Below are 20,572 nucleotides of genomic sequence, written 5' to 3' on the forward strand. Positions count from 1 at the left end.
GCTGGATTCTATTCTCCAGGTCGGCGGCACGCAGCCATGAGAGCCTGCGCATCACCACACCTTGAGCAGCGGCCCTGGACGCAACATCAAAAGTGTCATAAACTCCTCTGGCCAGGAATTTTCTGCACGCCTTCAGCTGCCTGACCACCTCCTGAAAAGGCTTGGCTTGCTCAGGGGAAGAGCATCAACCAAGCCCGCCAACTGCCGCACATTATTCCGCATGTGTATGCTCGTGTAGAGCTGGTAAGACTGGATCTTGGACACGAGCATAGAGGAATGGTAGGCCTTCCTCCCAAAGGAGTCTAAGGTTCTAGCGTCCTTGCCCGGGGGCGCCGAAGCATGTTCCCTAGAACTCTTAGCCTTCTTTAGGGCCAAATCCACAACTCCAGAGTCATGAGGCAACTGAGTGCGCATCAGCTCTGGGTCCCCATGGATCCGGTACTGGGACTCGATCTTCTTGGGAATGTGGGGATTAGTTAATGGCTTGGTCCAGTTCGCAAGCAATGTCTTCTTCAGGACATGGTGCAAGGGAACAGTGGACGCTTCCTTAGGTGGAGAAGGATAGTCCAGGAGCTCAAACATTTCAGCCCTGGGCTCGTCCTCCACAACCACCGGGAAGGGGATGGCCGTAGACATCTCCCGGACAAAGGAGGCAAAAGACAGACTCTCGGGAGGAGAAAGCTGTCTCTCAGGAGAGGGAGTGGGATCAGACGGAAGACCCTCAGACTCCTCGTCAGAGAAATATCTGGGATCTTCCTCTTCCTCCCACGAGGCCTCACCCTCGGTGTCAGACACAAGTTCACGGACCTGTGTCTGCAACCTCGCCCTGCTCGACTCCGTGGAACCCCGTCCACGATGGGGGCGTCGAGAGGTAGACTCCCTCGCCCGCATCGGCGAAGCTCCCTCCGCCGACGTAGTCGGGGAGCCTTCCTGGGAGGTGGCCGCGGTCGGTACCGCACGCGGTACCGACGTCGGGGACCTCAACCTGGGCGATGGGCCAGCCGGCGCCACGCTCGACGGTACCGGTGGCGCAAGCACCGCCGGTACCGGAGGGGTAGGGCGCAACAGCTCTCCCAGAATCTCTGGGAGAACGGCCCGGAGGCTCTCGTTTAGAGCGGCTGCAGAGAAAGGCTGAGAGGTCGATGCAGGCGTCGACGTCAGTACCTGTTCCGGGCGTGGAGGCTGTTCCGGGCTGTCCAGAGCGGAGCGCATCGACACCTCCTGAACAGAGGGTGAGCGGTCCTCTCGGTGCCGATGCCTGCTGGGTGCCGAATCCCTCGGCGACCCAGAGCTCTCGGTGCCGACACGGGGAGGAGACCGGTGTCGATGCTTCTTCGATTTCTTCCGAAGCATGTCACCGGAGCTCCCCGGCACCGACGAGGAGGACGTCGAATCCATCCGTCGCTTCCTCGGGGCCGAGACTGAAGGAGGTCGATCTCGGGGGGGCTGTACCGCAGGAGCCCTCAGGGTAGGCGGAGACCCACCCGAGGGCTCACCGCCACCAGCAGGGGAATGGACAGCCCTCACCTGCACTCCACCCGATGCACCACCGTCCGACGACATCAGCAGACGAGGTCCTGGTACCACCGACGTTGATGCAGCTATCCGATGTCTCGGCGCCGATGCAGAGGCCCGATGCCTCGATGCACTCGATGCAGGGGCGGCCGAGGAAGATGGTCTGGACGCTGACGACGTCGATGCACTCGAAGATCCCGGTGCCGATGCCGACGAAGAGCCCGAGAACAACACGTTCCACTGGGCTAGTCTCGCTACCTGAGTCCGCCTTTGAAGCAGGGAACACAGACTGCAGTTCTGAGGGCGGTGCTCGGCCCCCAGACACTGAAGACACGACGAGTGTCGATCAGTGAGCGAGATAACCCGGGCGCACTGGGTGCACTTCTTGAAGCCGCTGGAAGGCTTCGATGTCATGGGCGGAAAAATCACGCCGGCGAAATCAAAAGCCGAAATGGCGAAATTTGAAGCACCAAATTTAGAGGGAGAAAAATTCTCGACCGAGGCCGAAAAGAGGCCTACCCCGACGACGAAAGAAAACTTACCGGGGCAAAAAAGCTGGAAGTACGGGGAGGATTTACACGAAACCCGGCGGGGGGTTTCCGGAGCACTTCCCGACTAGGACAAAGCTTTCCCGAAGGAAAAAAACACGTTCAAAACAAATGGACGCGCGAGGTCGACTTTCCGGGGCTCGACACGGCGAAAACACGACCGTACCGAGTGCGGACAAAAGAAGACTGGCCGGCTCGAGCCGGTTTCGGGCGGGAAGACGGCCGCGCATGCGCGGTGCGCGCGGGCGCGCGAGGGCTAGCAAAGGACTTTGCTAGTGAAGTTTCCGATTGGAGGGGCTGCCGTGGACGTCACCCATCAGTGAGAACAAGCAGCCTGCTTGTCCTCGGAGAATAACAGAATACACATTTCACATTCTATATGTACAGAAACTCAAACATGCACAAGTGTTCAACTAGTGCAAATTGCTACATTCCGCCATCAAACTTTTTACATTTTATTCCCTCCCCACCCCTCCATTTTATGCTTCAACAACTAAAACTGTATTTTAATCTATAGGGCACATGTAGCAATCGAGGATACAACTCCTGAGGAAGCTATAGAGAAACAGAGGCTCTCTGCTGAGTGTACCCGATGAAGCTTTTCTACAGCCCAGATAAGTGATGCATGAATAAAATCAAATTAAATAGAACGTGTATACAGAAATAAGGTAGTGCACTAAGAAATACAAAGATGCACAAGAAGAAATTTGTATACTAAGATAAAAATCAAACATATAAATTGCAAGTGACCATAATCACCCGCAAATGCGCAGCAGAGACTTCCCTCTCTGTCCCGCCCCCGCGTCAATACGTGATGACGGTGGCGGGACAGAGAGGGAAACTGCGCGAAGGGGAGGGAGGGAAACGCCGAGGTCGCTACCGCTCCCCCCCCCCCCCCCCCGAGGTTGCCGCTACCGCTCCCCCCCCCTGGGGAGGGACAGAGGGTCTTTTGCAGCTGGCAGGGAAGGAGGGAGGATGCTGGACATGGGAGGTCAGAAGGAGGGGGGGCCTTGGAGCTGGGAGGGTTGGACAGAAGGGGGCCTTCGAGCTGGCTGGGAGGGCCGGGGGGCCCTTGCAGCTGGGAGGGAATGGGGCATTGGAACTAGGAGGGAGGGCTGGGAGCCTTGGAGCTGGGAAGGGGAGAGGGACTGGGGCCTTGGAGCTGGGAGGGAGGGAGGGAGGGACGGCAGGGGGCCTTGCCGCTGCAAGGGGAGGGGGGCCTTGGGAACAAAACATACCAATACTCGCCCGTTTTAACAGGCTTAATGGCTAGTATACAATAAAAAAGAGGAGGTTGTTTCCGACTAATGACGATTCTGCACCTGATCCTAATTACAGCAGACAGTGAGCTGCATAGGAAAGGTAGCAGCTTGCAATTCAAAACACCGATAAGGGCGTTTGCAAGAATCTGAAGTCTTTTTCCTCCCATAAAGAGAGATAGCATGCTTTACATAAAGATTATTAGAAAGATATTCTATAGCAAGTACCCATTAAGTGATTAATAAATGTATAGTACTGCAATTGCACAATTATGACAACTATAAAAACATATTTCTTAAATCTGTACCAAAAATGATCTCTCAACACCACAGAATATTCAAGATGTGCGTGCACAACAAAAAAAAAATTGAAGACGACTGGAGATATCTCGGTAGAAAATCACAAGTCCATTGCTGTTATAACAGTGTGTATTTATTAGTGAAGGTGAACCATATTATAGATGTGATTACAGCATTCAATTTATGACAATGGAGACCCATTTTAAAAGAAAAACTCACCAACAGCCCCATGTTTGAAAACTGCTTAGACATAGGATTCATCCAAGAATCACTGTTTCCCCCTTTCAAGGAGCCCTAAAATAGACAAATATAAAAATTAATTGATTAAAAATCAGAGTCGCAATGATTAGATTAAACCAGTTTAAGAATTATGTACTGCATCTAGTTAATTACTATAAAAAGATTCATAAACAAACAGAAGAGTACTTATCTTTCATTTTGTTTTTTGGACCTCTATTTTAAGGCACCAGAGCAGGCAATATACAATGGATCAAAAGATATAAGACAAAAAAGTGAGGAGAACGAATGAGGATACCAAAAAAATGTATTTATTCATATAAAAAATGACCCGACACGGCCGTGTTTCGGCCTAAAGGCCTGCCTCAGGGGTCTTTTACAACCTCAGGTAGTATGATGTAGAACGTGCACTGTGGGAAATGTGGTATAGCAGAACCCTCTTGGGTCTCCTCTCTTCGAAAAAAAAGTTTTAAACGTAATCGCCAGGAACAAGCCTGTTATACACCTCTCCTAAAAAACGTGTGTGCAATTGCCAATTGATATAAATATACAATGGATCAACATGTACTACTAAAGGATTCTCCAACACAGAATCTATCAAACACAGATGACATATCCAACAAAATCAGGATGACATGGTCCATGTTGGTAAAGATATTGTCAGTAATGCCTAGCAGAGAAAGCTTTGCGCTGTGAAAAGAACTAAGGTAAAATTATGTATCATACCTGATAATTTTCTTTCCATTAATCATAGCAGATCAATCCATAGACTGGTGGGTTGTGTCCATCTACCAGCAGGTGGAGATAGAGAGCAATCTTTTGCCTCCCTATATGTGGTCATGTGCTGCCGGAAACTCCTCAGTATGTCGATATCAAAGCTCCATCCGCAGGACTCAGCACATAGAGAATTACACCCACAAAGGGACACTCTGCCCAGCTCACCACTGCCGAAGCGGGGGAGTGGAATCAACCCAGCTCACCACCGTCGAAACGGGGGAGAGGAACCCACGCCAACCGACGCGGGGGGGGGGGGGGGGGGGGGGGGGGACCTGCGTATCCTGCTACCGCAACCGCGGGAGGAGCTGGCTTACCCTAGCACCGCCGAAGCAGGAGGGATACAAAGCTACCCTACTGCCGCACAAAGCGGGAGGGAGCGCCGGCATAATTTAATTATCAATCCAGCCACCGTCGAAACGGGGGGAGAGGAAGCAGCAGCTCACTGTAACACAAAATCGTCTCAACTCAAGGAAAATCCAATTGAAGAACTTGAACACGAAGTCCTCCTGAACAGGAACTGAAGATTAAACTTGAACCTAAAATATAACCAGAACACAAACAATACAGATATCTGGGAGGGGCTATGGATTGATCTGCTATGATTAATGGAAAGAAAATTATCAGGTATGATATATAATTTTACCTTCCATATCATCAAGCAGATCAATCCATAGACTGGTGGGATGTACTGAAGCAGTACTCACCCAGGGCAGGACATGGAAATCCCTGAACGCAACACTGACGCTCCAAACTGGGCCTCGGCCCGAGCCACCACATCCAAGCGGTAATGTCGTGAGAAGGTATGAGCCGACGCCCAAGTTGCTGCTCTACAAATCTCTTCCAAGGAGACGGATCTGGACTCTGCCATCGAGGCCACCTGTGCTCTAGTAGTGAGAGCCTTCAGCTGAATAGGCGGGACTTTCCCTGCAACCACATTGCCGCAACTGTCTCCTTGATCCAACGTGCCACAGTAGGCTTAGATGCCTGCAGACCCCTAACAGGGCCTGCGAACAGCACGAACAGGTGATCCGATTTCCGGAAATCATTGGTCACTTCCAAGTATCTGATGATGACTCGTCTAACATCCAGACATTTGAGAGCAGGGTACTCCTCTGGGTAATCCTCCCTCTGAAAGGAGGGTAGACAAAGCTGCTGATTCACATGGAAGCGAGAAACAATCTTGGGCAAGAAGGAAGGCTCTGGGCGAATCGACACTCCTGCCTCAGTGAACCGCAGGAACGGCTCTCTGCACAAGAGCGCCTGGAGCTCTGAAATTCTTCTGGCTGAAGTGATAGCCACCAAAAAGACCGCTTTCAACGTCAGGTCCTTCAAAATGCCCTCGACAAGGGCTCAAAAGGCGGCTTCTGCAAGGCCCGTAGCACCAGATTGAGATTCCACGTAGGCACTATCGAGTGCAGAGGGGGGCGCAGGTGATTAACCCCTTTTAGAAAGCGCATCACATCTGGCTGCGAAGCCAGGGAAGCACCCTTCAGACGACTCCTGAAGCAAGCTAGAGCCGCCACCTGGACTTTAAGCGAACTGAGCGACAGGCCTTTTTCCAGACCTTCTTGCAGGAACGCCAACACTGCAGAAATTGGAGCAGTGAAGGGCGATAGAGAGCCTGCCTCGCACCACAATGCAAAGGTACGCCAAACCCTGGCATAAGTAGTAGAAGTAGAGCGCTTCCTCGCTCTCAGCATAGTGGCGATGACCTTATCTGAGAAGCCCTTCTTCCTCAGTCGCTTCCACTGAATAGCCAGGCCGTAAGACAAAAGGGGGAAGAATCCTCCATCACCACGAGACCCTGATGCAAGAGGCCCCGCTCTGCTGGCAACTGCAGAGGACTGTCCACTGAAAGCCTACTACTATTAAACATTTCTATAGCGCTACTAGACTTACGCAGCGCTGTACAAATCAACATGAAAAAGACAGTCCCTGCTCAACAGAGCTTACAATCTAAATTGGACAGACGAACAGACAGCTAGGGGTGGGGAAATTGCAGTGATAGGGGTGATAAGTGAGGGTGTTGAGTAAGAGAGTCATGGTTAGGAGTCGAAAGCAGTAGCAAAGAGGTGGGCTTTAAGCCTAGACTTGAAGACAGCCAGAGACTGAGCCTGACGTACTGGCTCAGGGAGTCTATTCCAGGCATAGGGAGCAGCGAGATAGAAGGAACGGAGCCGGGAGTTAGCAGTGGGGGAGAAGGGGGATGACAGGAGACATTTACCCAGCGAACGGAGTTCACGGGGAGGAGTGTAGGGAGAGATGAGAGTGGAAAGGTACTGAGGAGCTGCGGAGTGGATGCACTTGTAGGTCAAAAGCAGAAGTTTGAACCGTATGCCTGATTAAGTCTGCATACCAAGGACGTCTGGGACAATCTGGACCCACCAGGACCACTCTGCCTGGGTGCTTTGCCACCCGGCCTAGAACTCTGCCCATCATGGGCCAAGGCGGGAACACATAGAGAAGTTCCTGTACTGGCCACAGCTGGAGAAGAGCATCGACTCCCAGCGATTGAGGGTCCCGTCCTCTGCTGAAAAACCTCGGCACTTGGCAATTGGCTGAGGACGCCATCAGGTCCAAGCGCGGCTGGCCCCAGCGCTTCGTGATGTCCAAGAACGCCCAAGCAGACAGCTGCCACTCTCCGGGATCCAAGGTATGGCGACTAAAAAAGTCCGCCTGGACATTCATGACTCCCGCAATGTGAGCTGCCGACAGCTGTTCCAGATTCGCTTCCACCCACAGGCATAGCTTCCTGGTACCTCCCTGGCGATTGACATAGGCCACAGCCGTGACATTGTCCGACAGGACCCGTACTGGCCTCAGCACCAGTACCGGGAGAAATTCTAGAAGCGCCAACCGAATGGCTCGGAGTTCCAGGAGGTTGATGGACCACTTCGCCTCCGCAGGGGACCATATCCCCTGCGCTGTCCTTCCCAGGTAGTGGGCTCCCCAGCCCGTCAAGCAGGCGTCTGTCGTGACGACAACCCACTCTGGGGTCATAAGAGGCATTCCTGCGGACAGCTTGTCTGGCCTCAGCCACCAACCCAGCGCCTTGCGCACCGCTGGATCCAAGGGCAGGCATATAGCGTAATCCTCCGAAACTGGAGTCCAACGCCGCAGCAGAGAGTGCTGTAGTGGTCTCATATGGGCCCTGGCCCAGGGCACTACTTCCATTGTGGCCGTCATGGAGCCCAACAGCTGCACATAGTCCCAAGCCCGAAGAGTAGAAGAGGCTAGGAACCGGTCTAGCTGGGCACGAAGCTTGAGACTCCGGTTGTCTGGCAGGAACACTCTGCCCACTTGGGTGTCAAATCAAACTCCCAGATACTCCAGGGGCTGAGACGGGCGCAGCTGGCTTTTCTCCCAGTTGAGATCCATCCCAGGGAGCTCAGAAGAGCAATAACCTTGTCTGTAGCTCTCCCACACTCTGCATAAGAGGGGGCTCAGATCAGCAAGTCGTCCAGATAGGGATGGGCTTGCACTAATTCCTTGCGGAGGTAAGCCGCGATGACCACCATTATTTTAGAGAAGGTCCGTGGAGCAGTAGCCAACCCGAACGGGAGGGCTCTGAACTGGAAGTGTCGGCCCGGTACTATAAAGCGCAGGAAGCGCTGATGAGGTGGCCAGATGGGAATCCTATATAATAAAAAGCAGCTCCAAAGTTCTGAAGCTGACTCCATGGCACTTAAGCCTTGAGGCATTCGTGCTCTCTATCTCATGAATTGACATCAGTACTTCCTGGTACGTCACCAGAGACACTGACCAACCACATGAAAGCAGCACGAGGCACACCAACGGACTGATGCACACTGCCACAGACCTCCCTCTCCTGTCCGACTTCAGACACCCGCCCTCTCCTCTCCGACTTTGGACCTCCCCCTCCTCCCCAACCGACTCCCTCCCAAATCGCCATGCCGCTACAAAAAAAAAAAAAAAAAAGCCGACACTAGCTGATCCCCCCTGCAGCGCAGCACTGACAGCCGGAGCCAAGGGAAACGCTCTGGCTCTGAAAACAGCAGCAGTCAGGCAGGCAGGAACTAACTCCCTAACTCTCCGCAAATTCTTTGTTTAAAATAAATTTTATGGGTCACAGATTTGTTTTTTTTCAAAGTGAGGAGAGAATGAGAGCCAAGCAGAGAGCACAGAATCCTGTCAGATGAGAGTACAGGGTGAGGCAGGGACCTTGCAGTAAGGTATGCCTCCAAAGGTGACTGAGGGAGGGGGGGAGGGTGACCCTGGAACTGGGAGCTAGGAAGGTCCTGGAACTTGGAGGGAGGGAGGGAGGGGAGGGGGACCATGGAACTGGGAGGGAGTGGGGGAGGGGGACGACCCTGAGAGAGAGGGGGGAGAAAAACCCTGGAACTGGGAGGGACGGGGGATCCTGTAACTGGGAGGGAGGCGGGGGTCCTGGCACACACACTCATTCCCACAGACACACTCTCTCTCTCACAGACACTCACACCCAGTCTCACTCTCTCACACACACAGTCACACATTCACTCTCTCTCTCACACACACTCTCACACACACTCTCTCTCTGAGTGTCAGAAATGGGCCTTTTTTCCTAGTATGTAAGTAAGCTTCCTTGATGTCCAAGGATGCCAGGAATTCTCCCTTTTTTACCGCAGCTATTACGGAGCGGAGAGTCTCCATCCGGAGGTGCCGTATTCTCAAGGACCGATTGAATCCCTTGAGGTTGAGAATAGGCCGAGCAGAACCTCCCTTCTTTGGCACCACAAAGTAAATGGAGTAACGTCCCCGCCAAGTTGATCTACTGGCACTGGAACCACCGCGCCCAGGCGGATCAGGTTGTCCAAAGTCTGCTGCACTGCCGCTGCTTTGACTGGAGACCTGCAGGGAGAGGTCACGAACCCGTCTCTCAAGGGCCGGCAGAACTCCAACTTGTAGCTGTCTCTGATGACTTCCAGAACCCAAGCGTCTGAAGTTACCCTGGTCCACTCTCCCAGAAATGAGGACAGTAGTCCTCCTATCTGCTCTGGGCCATGGACCAGGACCCTGTCATTGGGTACGAGATCCTGGGGGAGGGCCGGAGGACGAACCTCCGGGGCGGCGGTCTCTGCGAAAGGAATGCTGCTTGGGGGGAAGTTCCGCTTGAAGGAGGAGGAGGAAGAGGAGCCCCACTTGCCCAGGCGATACCGATGGGCTTCCTGAAAACGGCCCTTGGATGAACCAGGGCGAGCACTGCCAGCCCGTGCCCTGACCTCCGGCAACCTCTTGCCTTTAGACGTGCCAAGCTCCGTCACAATCTTGTCCAGCTCATCCCCAAAGAGCAGTTTGCCTTTAAAAGGCAACTTGGCCAGGTGAGATTTAGAGGCATGGTCAGCCGACCAGTGCTTAAGCCATAGCCACCGACAGGCAGAGACTGAGCCATACCTTTAGCCGAGGCTCTCAAGACATCATACAGCAAGTTTGCCAAGTAGGCCAAGCCCGACTCCAGGGCCGGCCAATCTGCCCACAAGGAAGGATCCGAGGGGGAAGCCTGCTGCAAAACGGTCAGGCAAGCCCTGGCCACATAGGAGCCGCAAACCGAGGCTTGCAAACTCAGGGCGGCCGCCTCAAAGGCCAACTTTAAGGCCACCTCCAATCTCCTGTCCTGAGCGTCCTTCAGGGCAGTGCAACCTTCCACCGGCAGAGCTGTCTCCCTAGTCACCGCAGTGATTAAAGAGTCCACTATAAGCCAGAGAAAGGCCTCCCATTCACCCTCAGGCAAAGGATACAGACGGGACATAGCCCTGGCTACCTTAAGGCTCGCTTCAGGGGTATCCCATTGAAATTAAAATCTGCATGGCTTCATGTACGTGGAAGGTTCTAGGCGGCGCTTAGTTCCCAGCATAATAGCTGAGCCTGCCGAGGCTGAGAGAGTTCCTCCAGAGAGGAAATGTTTAAAATGCTCATGGCCTGCACTAACAGGTTGGGCAAATCCTCTGAGCGAAAAAGCCGTGCTGCAGAGGTGTCATCCGCTCCATCCGAGCGAGGATCAGCCTCCTCCAAATAATCCCCTAAGGACCTTTGGGAGAACTCAGATACGCTGCCCTCATCCACATCAGAGGAGACAGAGTTCCCTAGGGCCTGGAGATCCACCCGAGGGCGTTTGATCATAGCAGCCTCATCACCCTTGTCAGACAGGGGAGCAGGAGCAGCGTTTTACATAAGAAAAGCCTGATGCAGCAGCAAAATAAACTCAGGGGGAAAATCCCCCACTCTGTGCACTTCTGCAACCTGGGCCACAGCCCTAGAGGCACTCTCAACCTGCGCTCCAAAGAGCGGGGGAGAGACGCGCTGCGCGTCCAAAATGGCGTCTGTCGCGTCACTCCATGAAGGAGCCGTGCGGGAAGAATGGCGCTTCAAATCCGCCAAGTTTTTACCGCTGCCCGAGTCAAGGGCGGCCATACTATTAACGTCTCCCACCTCGAGGGCAGCCCAAAAAGAAGCCGTCCAAGCCGCGTGGCCGGCCACAACTGGAAGGGCAGCCAACGGGGGATGGGCGCCTAAGGCGGGAAAAACCGCCGCACTGAAGGAAAAACCGGGGAACTCGCCCTACTCCGAAAAGGCACCCAAAAAAGGCGTCTCTGCCTTCAAACCCCCCGCTTCCCCGCTAGACGCGCGCACGCGTTCCGGGGAGCGTCTTTTCGTGCCATTAGCCAAGTGGAGATTGTTCGGGGAACCCCCTGCCCGCTAACAAAGGTAAAATTATCTGCTTCTCGCTCCGAGCTGCAATGAATTGGTGTCCCAGTGAGCAGCTGCAAGGAAAGCTGTAGATTCAAAGCGTTTTCGTTTTTTTTTTTTTTTTACGGAGCCAGCGGGAGGGGGGAGAAAAGGAGGGACCTGACACCACCAGGTTTGCACTTGCTCAAGAAGAGCCCTCAACCCCAGGTATTCAACAAAAACCTAAACAATTAGGCTTGGAGACCTAGCCAGAGCTGCTGCTGTGTGACCACACACCTGCTGAGATAGAGAACATACTGAGGAGTTTCCAGCAGCACATGACCACATATAGGGAGGCAAAAGATTGCTCTCTATCTCCACCTGCTGATAGATGAACACAACCCACCAGTCTATGGATTGATTTGCTAGATGATATGGAAAGGAATTTGCCTAGGATGATACGAGTTAGCTTTGTTTGAACAGCAATGTTTTTTTTTCCAAACAATTTGGAGACCGATGACAGATTTGATACAATATTCACCAATAAACCACATCAAGAGTGTAAACTGCCATTCTTTCACAAACCAGAACTACATCCTTTATCAGTCACAATACAGATATACAAACTACCAGTAATAAACCATCTGAGCTTAAATTTCAACGTAATACTCTATCACATGCCAACTTTGTAGTCAATGATATTTTAAAGTAGTTTATTGGTGAAAGAGTATCACTAATAATATATATAAATGCAAAGTGGGAGAATCCCCTTAGTAGTGTTTCTTGATCCACTGTATTCCCTGCTCTCACGCCTTAAATTTTTAGAATTCCCAAAGAACAAAACCAAAGATAAGCACTCTGTTTATGCATCTGTCCTCTTTATTTCTGTTGCTTGTGCAGAACATTTTCACTGCCTCCCTTCTCCACCACCGCCAACTCCAGGCTCCGCTCATTCTGCCTCGCCTCACCCTATGCTTGGAAAAACCTTCCTGAGCCCTTACGCCAAGCCCCCTCCCTGCCCGTCTTCAAGTCTTTGCTTAAAACCCACCTCTTCAATGCTGCGTTCAGCACCTAACCCTTACCGTTCAGTGAATCCAGACTGCCCCAATTTGACTGCCCCTATCGGACCGATCGTTCACTTGTCTATTAGATTGTAAGCTCTTTGAGCAGGGATTGTCTCTCTTTGTTAAATTGTACAGCGCTGCGTAACCCTAGTAGCGCTATAGAAATGTTAAGTAGTAGTAAGTAGTAGTAGTTCTGCTAAAAGGACCCCACAAGTTTATTCCTCAAATAAAAAGGCACTAACCTCCGCTCTAGTTTTGGTTAACAATGGCTGAGTCCTTCCCTGTCAGTTTTCTTACCTCTACTTTAATAACCTCATTTTTTTGGGACTGAAATTTTGTGCCTATAGGCTGTATTTATGGGCTATTGTGACAAGGAAGGCCTTTTACACTGTTTTCTATATAATCAGCATTGCCTTGATATAACTCTACCCACTTTGGTGTCATAAACCTATGAACCCACTATTACTGTGCTTTGATACCAGCAATGGCATGCATGCAAAGGAACACAAGGAAATGAACACCCTTTTACAATCCCCTACCCAAGACCTTCTTTTACCTTTCTGATTATGATAGTGACCTAATGGAATGTGTGGAGGTTAACTGCCTTGAAAATATGTGTGTAGTCAATAGTGAGTGTGGAAGAAGGTACGGCAAGTCCAGTCATGGAGAGGCAGGATGATCTGCACCCATTAAGAGATGGCAACAGAGAAAGGAAGCCTCACAGTCCCTTTCTGGTCTTGGTACCAGCTGGTAGTATTAACTATTCCAGTGCCTATGGGCAAGTGCTGGTACAGTCCATTGTGTCAAGCAAGAGCTATTAGTGAGGGAATAGGTGTTGCCTATTTGATTATGCTTTTAGACCAGGTTTGGACATTCTATTAGTGACTAATTTTTCATCAGAAGTGTGTGATAAAGTGACAATTCAGCAGCTTAGTCCAGATAAACATGAGGAAGTCAATGGGATCCCATATGAGGAAAAAAGAGGGAGGAGTGTTAGTGATATATAGAGACTCATTACTCTGCACAGGCTGGACTGGCATAGCAGGTCTCTATATTTTACCTCTCTTCTTGGGGAGGCATAATCGTGTTTTCTCCTTGGGTAGATGCTGTAGTTCTCGTGATGAATATGTACAAGAACAATTACAAGAGGATAATGTGGATTCCCTTTTTTTTTTTGGAAGAAGATAATGGATCCAATAAGTTCGATGTTGGAATGAACATGTAAATCTGAGCAAACAAGTGGTATGCTCAAAGGACTGAGAATCATCACATCACATAACATAAAATGTTTACCAACAATTCAGAATTTCTTACTAAACAGAATGCTATCCTCAAAAATGTTCCCTGGACCTAATGATACTATTGATAGATTATACAAACAAAAGACAAGAAACTGTTAAGGAACAATTGGGATATTAAAAATTGTCTTTAAATACAGAGCTCTATTTTTCTCCTTTTTTTGTGTGTGCACACTTTTCTTTTCTGTATTTATTTGTCCAAAAACCAGAAAGAAGGCTAAAGTGTCTGGATACTTCCAGAATTATAAATAAGCTATTTTAAACTCCTTTATCTTCCCCTCTGTGTAAGTGAGCCTGCCACCCCTGCTTCCAGAGCTACTAGCAGCAACCAAGGAGGCTAGATTGAGAACAGGAGACAGTATGAGGCTATCTAGCCCATTATATGGGTTGAAGCCAGTAAGCGTAGCTTGCTGGTAGTAGGAGGAGTCACAAGTACACCCAAAACAATAGTAAATGCTATTGAAAGCAATAGTAAAAGATTAGAAATAATGAACTACCCATGCGTGGTCCATCTGTAAAAAGTCAAAAGCTGTTCCAGTTGGATAGGCAGTGCCTTAAAAGGTGGAGGACAAAAGATTTTTTAAAAAAACTTTAATCTGCCTTGGGAAACCTGGTGTTATAAAGATTCGAAGTAAAATAAAACTCTCCTTTCATTGGGGTACATGCAATTACATCTTCACTTCATCTCTTTTGTAAAAATGGATTATTCTGTTTCGAGCATGTTTCAGGGACAAGTTGTTTTCATAAGTCTAAATTTTAAATAAATATATATATTTTCTTTCATGCAGATCACTCATTTGTTTAAACATAACTAAATGGGATATAAGCCCCCTAATGCAGTCCATTCGTTTTCTTATATTTTGTCTGTGTGATAACTTATACAGTGACAAAACTGGAAATACAGCGAGACAGCGAATGATACATACCTGTAGCAGGTGTTCTCCGAGGACAGCAGGCTGATTGTTCTCACGACTGGGTTGACGCCCACGGCAGCCCCCACCAACCGGAACAAAAACTTCGCGGGTGGTCCCGCACGCAGGGCATGCCCACCGCGCATGCGCGGCCGTCCTCCCGCCCATGCGCGACCGTTCCCGCTCAGTTAAATGACAAGCAAAAGAATGAGGAAAAACGCAACTCCAATGGGGAGGAGGGAGGGTAGGTGAGAACAATCAGCCTGCTTTCCTCGGAGAACACCTGCTACAGGTATGTATCATTCGCTTTCTCCGAGGACAAGCAGGCTGCTTGATCTCACGACTGGGGTATCCCTAGCTCTCAGGCTCACTCAAAACAAGAACCCAGGTCAATTGAACCTCGCAACGGCGAGGGCATAACAGAAATTGACCTACGAAGAACAACTAACAGAGTGCAGCCTGACCAGAATAAATTTCGGTCCTGGAGGGTGGAGTTGGATTCAAACCCCAAACAGAATCTGTAACACCGACTGCCCGAACCGACTGTCGCGTCGGGTATCCTGCTGTAGGCAGTAATGAGATGTGAATGTGTGGACAGATGACCACGTCGCAGCTTTGCAAATCTCTTCAATAGTGGCTGACTTCAAGTGAGCCACCGACGCTGCCATGGCTCTAACACTATGAGCCGTGACATGACCCTCAAGAGCCAGCCCAGCCTGGGCATAAGTGAAGAAAATGCAATCTGCTAGCCAATTGGAGATGATGCGTTTCCCGACAGCAACCCCTTTCCTATTGGGGTCGAAAGAAACAAACAATTGGGCGGACTGTCTGTGGGGCTGTGTCCGCTCCAAATAGAAGGCCAACGCTCGCTTGCAGTCCAATGTGTGCAACTGACGTTCAGCAGGGCGGGTATGCGGTCTGGGAAAGAATGTTGGCAAGACAATTGACTGGTTAAGATGGAACTCCGACACCACCTTTGGCAGGAACTTAGGGTGAGTACGGAGCACTACTCTGTTATGATGAAATTTGGTATAAGGAGCATGAGCTACCAGGGCTTGCAGCTCACTGACTCTACGAACTGAAGTAACTGCCACCAAGAAAATGACCTTCCAGGTCAAGTACTTCAGATGGCAAGAATTCAGTGGCTCAAAAGGAGGTTTCATCAGCTGGGTGAGGACGACGTTGAGATCCCATGACACTGCAGGAGGCTTGACAGGGGGCCTTGACAAAAGCAAGCCTCTCATGAATCGAACGACTAAAGGCTCTCCAGAGATGGCTTTACCATCTACACGATGATGATAAGCACTAATCGCACTAAGGTGATTCCTTACTGAGTTGGTCTTGAGGCCAGACTCTGATAAGTGCAGAAGGTATTCAAGCAGGTTCTGTGCAGGACAAGAATGAGGTTCTAGGGCCTTGCTCTCACACCACACGACAAACCTCCTCCACTTGAAAAAGTAACTCTTTTTAGTGGAATCCTTTCTAGAGGCAAGCAAGACGCGGGAGACACCCTCAGACAGACCCAACGAAGCAAAGTCTATGCCCTCAACATCCAGGCCGTGAGAGCCAGAGACTGAAGGTTGGGGTGCAGAAGCGCTCTGTCGTTCTGCGAAATGAGAGTCGGAAAACACTCCAATCTCCACGGTTCTTCGGAGGACAACTCCAGAAGTAGAGGGAACCAAATCTGATGCCACATCCCGACGGCTTCCTGACACAGGGGGCGAGATCCCTGCTTGTTGATGTAATACATTGCAACCTGATTGTCTGTCCGAATTTGGATAATTTGATAGGACAGCCGATCTCTGAAGGCCTTCAGTGCATTCCAGATCGCTCGGACCTCCAGGAGGTTGATCTGAAGATCCTGTTCCTTGAGGGACCACAGTCCCTGGGTGTGAAGCCCATCGACATGAGCTCCCCACCCCAGGCGAGATGCATCCGTCGTCAGCACTTTCGTGGGCTGCGGAATTTGGAATGGACGTCCCAGGGTCAAATTGGTCCGAATGGTCCACCAGTGCAGCGAATTGCGACAACTGAGGGACAGGCGGATGACATATTCTAGATTCCCGGTAGCTTGGCACCACTGGGAAGCTAGGGTCCATTGAGCAGATCTCATGTGAAGACGAGCCATGGGAGTCACATGAACTGTAGAGGCCATATGACCTAGGAGTCTCAACATCTGCTGAGCTGTGACCTGCTGAGACGCTTTGGTCTGGGAAGCGAGGGACAGGAAGTTGTGGGCCCTCGCTTCGGGAAGAAAGGCCTGAGCCGTCTGTGAATTCAGCAGAGCTCCTATGAATTCCAGAGATTGGACTGGCTGGAGATGGGACTTTGGGTAATTTATCACAAACCCCAGCAGCTCCAGGAGGTGAATAGTGCACTGCATGGACCGGAGAGCCCCTGCCTCCGAGGTGTTCTTGAGCAGCCAATCGTCGAGATATGGGAACACGTGCACTCCCAGCTTGCGTAGATACGCCGAGACCACCACGAGGCACTTCGTGAACACCCGTGGGGCAGAGGCGAGCCCAAAGGACAGCACACAATACTGAAAGTGCCGTGTCCCCAGGCGGAATCTGAGATACTGTCTGTGAGCTGGCAGTATCGGGATGTGAGTATAAGCGTCTTTTAAATCCAAGGAGCATAGCCAATCGTTTTCTGAATCATGGGGAGAAGGGTGCCCAAAGAAAGCATCCTGAACTTCTCTTTGACCAGGTATTTGTTCAGGCCTCTCAGGTCTAGGATGGGGCACATACCTCCTGTTTTCTTTTCCACAAGGAAGTACCTGGAATAGAATCCCTGCCCTTCCTGCCCGGGTGGCACGGGTTCGACTGCATTGGCGCTGAGAAGGGCGGAGAGTTCCTCTGCAAGTACCTGCTTGTGATGGGAGCTGAAGGACTGAGCTCCCGGTGGGCAATTTGGTGGAGTGGAGGCCAAATTCAGGGCGTATCCGCACCACACTATTTGGAGAACCCACTGGTCGGAGGTTATCAGAGGCCACCTTTGGTGAAAAGCTTTCAACCTCCCCCCGACCGGCAGGCCGTCCGGTACGGACACTTTGATGCGGCTATGTTCCCATGGATCCAGTCAAAAGCCCGTCCCCTGCTTTTGCTGTGGAGGCGCAGGGGGCTGCTTGGGCGCACGCTGTTGACGGGAACGAGCACGCTGGGACTGTCTCGGTGCCTGCGGAGGCCTTCGGGCCGGCTGGGTGTACTTACGCTTGCTGTAGGCGTAGAGAGCAGCCTGCTGGGCCCGGGAAAAACGTCCACTTGTAGAGGTGGATGCTGAAGGCGCCCGGTGGGAGAGCTTGTCGAGGGCGGTTTCCCGCTGGTGTAGTTGGTCCACCAACTGCTCGACCTTCTCGACGAAAATGTTATCCCCCCAGCAAGGGACATCCGCCAGTCGTTGCTGGGTGCGGTTGTCCAGGCCAGAGGCATGCAGCCAGGAGAGTCTGCACATCACTATACCTTGGGCCGCAGCTCGAGATGCCACATCACAGGTGTCATATATATCCCTGGACAGGAACTTTCTGCACGCCTTCAGCTGCCTGACCACCTCCTGAAAAGGCCTGGACTGCTCCGGAGGGAGCTTATCGACCAGGTCCGCCAGTTGCTTCACATTGTTCCGCATGTGGATGCTCGTGTAGAGCTGGTACGACTGGATGCGGGTCACGAGCATGGAAGATTGGTAGGCCTTCCTCCCAAACGAGTCCAAAGTGCGAGACTCCCGCCCCGGGGGCGCCGAGGCGGTATCCCTCGAACTCCGTGCCCTCTTGAGAGCAGAGTCCACGACTGCCGAGTCATGAGGCAATTGGGGCCGCATTAACTCTGGGTCAGAGTGGATTCTGTATTGGGACTCCGCTTTCTTGGGAATGGTGGGGTTAGATAATGGCTTCTGCCAGTTCCAAAGCAGTGTCTCCTTGAGGACATTGTGCAACGGTACCGTGGAAGACTCTCTAGTTGGTGATGGATAGTCGAGGACCTCGAGCATCTCAGCCCTCGGTTCATCCACAGAGACCATGGAGAAGGGAATGCATATAGACATATCCCTGACAAAGGAGAGGCTCTCAGGGGGCGAGAGCTTCCTCTCCGGTGAAGGAGTGGGGTCGAAGGGAAGGCCCTCACTCCTCTGAGGAGAAATATCTGGGGTCTTTCCCCTCCCCCCACGAGGCCTTTTCCTCGGTATCGGACATGAGCTCTTGCAGCTCAGACCTGAACCGGGCCCGTCTCGACTGCGAGGAACCACGTCCTCGATGATGGCGTCGAGCGGTGGACTCCCGCGCTTGCGGGAATGAAGCTCCCTCCATCGACGGGGATTCCACCTGCGTGGCGGTTGACACCGGTACCGCAAGCGGCGTCAGTGTCGGAGGCCTCGGCATCGGGCTGGAGCACGCCGGCGCCTCCATCAACGGCGCCGGAGGCGCAAGCACCCCCGGAGCCGGCAAGGCCTGGCGCATCAGCCCTTCCAGAATCCCTGGAAGGATGGCTCGGAGGCACTCGTCAAGGCCCGCTGTCGGGAAAGGCAGGGGGGCCGGAGTGGGTACCGGAAGCTGCTCGGGTCCAGGAGACGGTACCAAAGCACCCATGGACTGACACAGCGACACCTCTTCGACCGAGGGGGAACGCTCCTCTCGGCACTGCCGTTTCCTCGGTGTCGATCCATCTCTGGAGGCGCCGGAACTAGCAGTCCCATGAGCCGTGGGCGACCGTTGCCGATGTTTCTTCGTTTTCTTTCGGTGCCCATCATCGACACTCGCTGGCAGAGATGAAGAGGAGGTAGAACCCCCCCGGCCTCGAGGGATCGGGTCTGACAGGGTTCGGTCCCAATGGCCCTGGGTAGAGAGAGTGGCCGGGGCCGACTGCCCGCGCGGCCGCTCACCCCTGCCGTCGCGGGAGGTCCGGTGGGCAAACGGTACCTGTGCTCCTGGGTTCGATGCCATCGTCGGTGTCGATTTCGTCGACATCGGTACCGGTACCGAAGACCTGGCCGTCGACATTGATGCCGTCGACGGGCCGGTGCAAGTTCCAAAAAGTTGGTCCCGACAAACTTGCTTCGCCACCTGTGTCCGCTTTCGTAATCCGAGACACAAGGTGCACGTCTTGGTATTATGCTCCGGGCCAAGGCACTGGAGGCACCAAGCATGAGTATCGGTCTGCGAGATGTGCCGGCCACACCGACCACACTTCTTGAATCCACTCGGGACCTTCGAGGACATAGACGGAAAAATCGCGTCGGCGAAGTCAAAGTCGTCGATGGTGGCGGTGAAAAGCACACCCGAAAAAGAAACGACCGAGTGGCCACAAGGCCGCAACGAAGCGCCCCCGCGCTAAGACGATGAAGGGACAAACAACACTTTTTTTTTTTGTAATAAAGAAAAGAAGCGCGAACGCGCACAAAAGAGAAAATTCGCGGCTAGGCCGCGATCCGGTTTCCGGGGCTGACCAAGAGAGAGGCGGTAACACATCTCTCCTCAGCGCGGAATCGAAAAAAACTGAGCGGCAACGGTCGCGCACGGGCGGGAGGACGGCCGCGCATGCGCGGTGGGCGTGCCCTGCGTGCGGGACCGCCCGCGAAGTTTTTGTTCCGGTTGGTGGGGGCTGCCGTGGGCGTCAACCCAGTCGTGAGAACAAGCAGCCTGCTTGACCTCAGAGAAAGAATAATAGAAGTCAGTAACATCCAAAATGTATTAAGTTTGGGTAATAACAGAAAATGCTGTTGAAAACAGACGAACAAATAAGAATCACAGAACTGGAAAATGTTCGCACATTTACACTGACTCTGGAATTCTGCATGAAGGTAACTCTGCCCTCAATATTTTAATACCTTTCTTTTAAATAGTAGTAATAAACAATATTAAGTGCATTTTTATAACATACCACTGCATTCCACAAAATAAAAGGAGCAAGCTCCCACAAACCATCTGCTGATCTGCTGTTAGTAATAGGTAACCTGTTAAAATTGTCCGTAGTACCTGAAGATTGGAGGGTGGACAATGTGACACCA

The 20,572-nt window shown here is 51.9% G+C and overlaps 1 protein-coding gene across 1 annotated transcript in view; it reads right to left on the reverse strand.

Annotated features, from left to right (window-relative positions):
* Positions 1-20,572, reverse strand: part of TNRC6B (trinucleotide repeat containing adaptor 6B) — a gene marked incomplete at its 5' end in the record, with an annotated part of 663,786 nt that overhangs the window by 526,200 nt on the left and 117,014 nt on the right. The window contains 1 exon segment of the mRNA XM_030210577.1: positions 3,842-3,916. Within this exon segment, the coding sequence (XP_030066437.1) occupies positions 3,842-3,916 (75 nt within the window).

The sequence above is a fragment of the Microcaecilia unicolor genome, chromosome 1 (assembly GCF_901765095.1).
Source record: "Microcaecilia unicolor chromosome 1, aMicUni1.1, whole genome shotgun sequence".
In the NCBI taxonomy this organism is placed as follows: domain Eukaryota; kingdom Metazoa; phylum Chordata; class Amphibia; order Gymnophiona; family Siphonopidae; genus Microcaecilia; species Microcaecilia unicolor.